This window comes from Microtus ochrogaster, unplaced genomic scaffold, assembly GCF_000317375.1.
Source record: "Microtus ochrogaster isolate Prairie Vole_2 unplaced genomic scaffold, MicOch1.0 UNK1, whole genome shotgun sequence".
Taxonomy (NCBI): domain Eukaryota; kingdom Metazoa; phylum Chordata; class Mammalia; order Rodentia; family Cricetidae; genus Microtus; species Microtus ochrogaster.
In genome coordinates, this window is record NW_004949099.1 from 33814096 (window position 1) to 33820336 (window position 6241).

Consider the following 6241-nt stretch of genomic DNA (forward strand, 5'->3'; position numbering starts at 1 on the left):
TACAGAGCTAGTTCCAGGACAGGCTCCAAAGCCACAGAGAAACCCTGTCTCGAAAAACCAAAAAAAAAAAAAAAACACCAAAAAACAAAAAACCTTTTATCTTAGTTAGGGTTTCTGTGACTGTGATGAAACACCATGACCACAATCAAGTTTGGGGAAAAAGGGGTTTATTTGGCTTGCACTTCCATATTGGTGTTCATCACTCTAAGAAGTCAGGACAGGAACTCAAACAGGAAACCAGAGGCAAGGGTTGATCCAGAGGCCATAGAAGGGGCTGCTTACTGGCTTGCTTCCCATAGCTTGCTCAGTCTGCTTTCCTATAGAACCCAGATCCACCAGCCCAGGGGTGGCACCACCTACAAGGGGCTGGTCTCTCCCACATAAACCACTAATTAAGAAAATGCCCTACAACTAAATCTTATGGAGGCCTTTTCTCAATTGAAGCTCTCTCCTCTCTAGCTTGTGTCCACTTGACACAAAACTAGCCAGTACATCTTCGTTCTGGTACTTTCCACTAGGGTGGCTAGGGTGGCCAGATGTCCTATTGTTTGATGTCCTCTGATACTGACTGAACGTATTCCTTTAAAGAAAACATCACTGATAAAGAATATGTTATTGGAAATCTCTTAACAAAACTTAAAAGTGTCTTCTTTTAATTATTACTATTGCATGTGTATACCATGGTACACATATGGAGGTCAGCAGACAACTCTGAGAAGCTGGTTTTCTCCCTCTGCCATATGTGTGCTTAGGGAGATAGAATTCTGGTTGCCACGCTTGCTTAGCAAGTATCTTCACCAACTGAGCAATCTTGCCAGCCTACAAGATGTTTTCCTAAAGGAAAATATTCCTCAACATACATGATATCAAACTTTCGGTAATGAAATTTGTCTTGGTTACCACTTAAGAACAGTTCTAGTTACTCATCCTAGAACACAGAAATGCCTGGGGCCCTTGAGTTACAACTTCTAAATCTCCAAGCCACATAGTCTCAGCTCTGAAATGAAGACAATGTACTTTGAATAACTAACAGTCACTGAAAACTTATTCTCAGAGTAAGATCTAAATTAATGATGTGTGAGATCTAAATTAACAGCAGTGAAACAGTAACACATCCACAGAGTACAGTGCTTAGGGACGTAAGAAACTGCTGATGGTACTGTACATTAACACATTAACAGACAAACAAACACCGAGAAACTCGTGCACTAGGTAAAGAAACCACTGCAGAGGTGACCCCACTCTTCCTAGGCAATGGAGTTAAGGTCTAGATGCCAGACCTTGCAGTCTGGTTCCATGTCTCACACCATCTCTCTACTTCTTACTATCACTGTCTCTTACAGGGCAAGTCAGGGTAGAGAGGTCACACCCAGCCGCAGGTGCTACTCTAAGTACTGAACAGACACTGTTCAAAGCCTATACTCGGAACCCTTAGACTCTGCAGCCCCCAATCTGGCCCAATTCTGACCTTTCAGTTCTGATCACAGATGGTGTCTACTTTAGGCTCAAGCTTTGCCAGTGAGTGGTGTCTTAGAAAATGCTTTAGACAAAACCTTAAGTTCCTAAGTTGGTAAGGAAGTATCAATTTTAAATTCAAAATTTTGTTGAGAAAAATCTATTCTCTGTAGAAACAGCAAAGAAATAAGTGCAGGAGAGAAAAAAGCCAAGACTTGTGTAGTGCTTTATGGATCACTCGTGCAAATCTTGACTGTGTTTTTAAGACACTGTCTTGCTATATAGCCCAAGATGACCCAGAACGTAGAATCTTTCTGCCTCAGCTTTCCAAGCTCTGGCATTACAGGAATCCATCACAACCCCAGTCCTTGTATTTTCTTAGGTAAAATGTTTCACCACATACAGTTTGGGGCAGCGTTCAGAGAGTATGAAGTCTGGTTCTGTAAAAACGACAGATCTGGCCAGATAGCCGCAAAGGTGCTGTGCAGCCGCCGGCAGAAGCAGGTGCAGTCGGCCCCTACGAGCACAGCTGGGAAAGGGTAAGTGCAAGAACAGAAGAAGCGCATTACAGAAGCCGCTCCAACAAAGCAGCAGACATAGAAATACAGACTCTGGACCCAGGACATGAGATGGCTTGTTTATTTTTCAATCTCCTGGTGAAATTACCTAGTAACCTTGTTTCCCAAAATAATGTATTTATTATCATTGACTAGAATAAGGCCTGCAAGTAGGACAGCTCTGTTCATATAAAGTAGAATCATATTCACTTACAAGTGACTGTGAAACTACAGCTATCATGTGGCTCCTACATGCCTCGTGGTGACAAATACATGCCCCTGCAGCGCGCAGACAGTCCCAACATAGATTTCCTTTCATTTTTAGCTTTCTCTGACTTGCAACACACTTTCTGGTTGATACTGATCATTTCACACTGCTGCTAAAAGTCACACTGAAAGCTGGCAGTTCAACAACTTACCTCTTATCCTTCTTGGCTGTGTTCAATATTCAGAGGTTGACACAGTTACAGTTTTTAGCGGTTTAACATAAAGACAGACATTTCAGGGAGAACTGACTCCACATCAGCATGGGCAGTGTGTCCAGCGGATGCAAGGCCACGAGGATGTGAGCTTAGTAATCACACTGATCATTTCCTAGAAACTGATTTCCTGAGTCAAACCTCAAGGGCATCAGAGCAAAGGAAGACACTGATACAACTGGACTATGGTTTCCAGGCAACTGGCCTTTTAGGAGAATCTAGACAGTGTCCTGGCAGCTGCTGAACATAGCAGCAATCTATGAAAAGGAATTTAAATAATTTTTTTTTGCTAAAAAACAAAACAAAAAACCCTCTTTTATTCCTTTGTGCCTCCTTTTCTTTATTGATATTGTAAGAGTAATGTCAAGCCCTAGGGATAGCCTAGGAGCCGACCCTCAGAACCCAGTGTCTTTCATAGGCAGAGAGGACCACGAGGAGGCACAGCATAGCTCGCAGCACACTGTCTGCCCTCCATGTCAGTCTGCGATACGTTAATAGCCAGGACACTGTGAGATCACTGGAGAGAGGGCTAAATATCACTAACTGGAGAAATTTAGTTACATGCCCTGGAAGTTCTGTCCAAAATGTATAGAAAGAAATTATAAATGTGACTATTAACACACAGAAAGAAATAAAGCCACAAATCCACACCCCACTACGTCAAAAGCACAGCAATTCACACAAGAGTCATGTGAAAATGAAGGAGCAGAAAGCACACGGGGAGTTCATGATTGTACAGAGCGAGATGTGAAGGTGATGATGGAGAAGGAAAAATGCAAACAAAAATCATTGCCGTAGTTAAGGAAAGCTGTTTCTCACCGTTCTGAACAAAATGGCTGAACTAAGAGCATCTGATTGGCTATGCCCATATACCCTCCTCCTCATCCTATGGGGAGAGATGACATGGGAACAATGCCCCAGGGCAGCATGGGAATGAAAAAGAGTTGGTTAGTATTTAAACAAAGGCATAAACATAATGCAGCAGAAAAGAAGTTCTTGGCTTTTTTTTTTAAACATTAGCTTCTAGTCCCAACTACAAATTAGTAATTAGTTTATGGTTCCATGGTTACTCTTATACCTTTCCCAGAGATGGACGTGCAAAATTCATCAGGTCAGAGCTAAGGTCTGTTTGCCTCCCCACGCCAATAACCTCCACCTCATATCTAAACCTTTTCCATGGGAAATATCTGACATGCTTCATGCAGAGGCCAGGCAGTCTAAATTCCAGGAGCAGGAAGCAGGCAGAGCAGACAGTGGTTTCTAGGTAGAGGGACACTGAGAACACAGCTCTCTATTTTACATGAGGTTGATTCTGTTTTCCCTCTACAGTCTTAGCTGTGTCTCAGCTGACTTGGTCATCGTGTAGAACCATTCCTTCTGAGTCTTGGAAAGAATAACAATTTGAATATCAGCTGCTACTTTCATCTACACGAATTCTATGACAACTCTAAGAAAATGCTAGCGCTGTCACTTGGTGGAGATGTTTAGCAGGGGAGTTTTCCAAGACTTTGCAGTCATATGGATGTAATTACTTGGCTATTGTTTTTCCCCTTCGTTTTATTTTTTATACATTTTAAGACTGGGTGTGACAGAGATGCTGGAACTGATTTTGAGCACAGAGATATGAGGTAATGTGCTCAATGCTCTTCCCTGTTCATCACACTTGAGATCTTGGGAAGGTTTCACCTTCTTTAAAAATTGTTGCAATTTTCAGTTTCATCAATGTCTGTTTTGTATTGGTAGCAAGCTGAAGGCAACAATATCCCTTGAGAGTGTCATGCTGAAGGGGTCCACCAAAAATCAAAGGGAAGAAATTAAGTTTCACCTATCACTTTTAATTTTTTGCGGTACTGAAAATTCAATTTATGGCCTTGCACATGCTAGGCAAACTACTGATAACTTAGGTACATCCCCGTCTTCAGCTGTACCTTCCACAGAAGATGGGCAGGCCATATATTTTGTAATTTGACAAGAAATAATTTTTATCCTGAGCTGTGCCTTGCTGAGCTTGAGAAAAGTCTTGTTCCTTAACAAGGAATCAATTCTTCCATGAGAAAAGTAGGACTCATGTTTTTCTCATTTCAATGTAATTATTTAATAAAGTCTTTATAAACAATTGAAGCATATGTTCATAACATATTCAGAACCATCAATGTTTTATACAGGAATTATTTGAGAAAAACCTGAGATTCTTCTTCTAAACCTATAACCTAGAATTTGCAATGTGCTACCACAAAATTTTTGAATATGAGAGCATACTGTTTAAAAAAAAGAGATATTCCAGCACAGTCTTACCTGGTCTGGGGAGGGTTTGTGGTTCGTCTGATTGGAACGGGAGGCTTTGAAGTGGTCATCTTCATAATTGTCAGCCATTAGTTTCATCCGATTTTGTGTCTAAAAAGAAATTCATAGTTTAAATTGAGATAAAATCCCTATAATAAATGGTAGGGCAACAAGTACCTTAAAGACTTCCATGATCATGCAGCTAGTCCTGTCCACAATGAAATCAATTAAACACGGCTCTGAGAGGATACCGCCAAGGGTTTAGTCAAAGCTATCCATACTGAAGCCCTAACCCCAACGTCACCTCATCTAGAGACAAGGACTCAGGGAAGTCAAAGGGTTCACTCCTAATTTTGCTTGTGATTAAGGCTGTGTTCTAAGCACAAATGAGTCACCCATCTCCTCTAGGTGAACACAGAGAAGAGTCTCTGTAGGTAAGGAAGAGAGGTCTCAGCAGGAGTCAGCAGAGATATTGGACCGCTCACACCTCTAGACCTTGAACAAACAGACTGTAGGGATTATTTTATTTGTATCTTAATAAATAAAGCTTGCCTGAGTTAAAGCCAAGCCACTAAAGGCCAGGGACTGGTGGCACACACCTTTAATCCCGTGACTCCCGGGAGACAGAGGCAGAAGAATCTCTGTGAGTTCAAGGCTACCCTGGGCTACTCCTGAAACAGGTCCAGGTGGTGGTGGTTCACATCTTTAATCCCAGCACTAGGGAGGTGGAGACAGGAGTGATGTGGCTGGGCAGAGAGAGGAATATGAAGGAGAAGAGACAGGAACTCAGTGGGTGTGGAGTCTGAGGATTCGTGGGGACAGGATCCCACCCCTTTGGTCTGAAGATTTGTTAAAAGGTCTGTCTAGTGGCTAGATGCTTTGCTTTTCTGATCTTCAGTTTGAACCCCAATATCTGTCTCTGGGTTTTTATTATTCATGCGACACAGACAAACACTGTTTTGGTCACCCATTCTATGATATTTGTTATGGTCGTTTGAGCTAAGATAGGTAGGTAACTGTGCAGGGAAGACAAGCCTCAATCAAAGCAAGCACTTTATACAGTACTTTTTAATATTGCTAAATAAGACTAGATTGTACTACACATGGTATTCTGCAACTTTGATTTTTTTTAGTTATATTTAGGTAGGACTCATTTTCATGTATCTAAAACTGACTCATCATCTTTATAAACAGCTATTCAGTTTTGGGTGGATTTTATATAAATATTAAGATCATAAATATCTGGGAAGAAGTTATTACTTAAAATGAAATAATATGATCACCTAGAAAAATCTAAGAGAATTAAAAAGCAGGTGACAAGGAGAGAAGTTACACGTATAGAATTTAACAGCCATCAATAAGTAATTTAGGGGCCGGGCGATGGTGGCGCACGCCTTTAATCCCAGCACTGGGGAGGCAGAGGCAGGCGGATCTCTGTGAGTTCGAGACCAGCCTGGTCTACAGAGC

General features: G+C 41.6%; 1 protein-coding gene across 8 annotated transcripts in view; it reads right to left on the reverse strand.

Moving 5' to 3' along the window:
• Positions 1 to 6241, reverse strand: part of Erc1 (ELKS/RAB6-interacting/CAST family member 1) — a 356262-nt gene that overhangs the window by 55456 nt on the left and 294565 nt on the right. For 5 of the 8 annotated variants that reach the window (XM_026788064.1, XM_026788065.1, XM_005365120.3 and 2 more), the window contains one exon: positions 4787 to 4885. In XM_026788064.1, coding sequence (XP_026643865.1) covers positions 4787 to 4885 — 99 coding nt within the window. Of the gene's footprint in view, positions 1 to 3310; positions 3378 to 4786; positions 4886 to 6241 lie in introns of those variants that run through there. The other 3 variants (XM_026788067.1, XM_026788066.1, XM_013352980.2) reach the window with 2 other exon arrangements.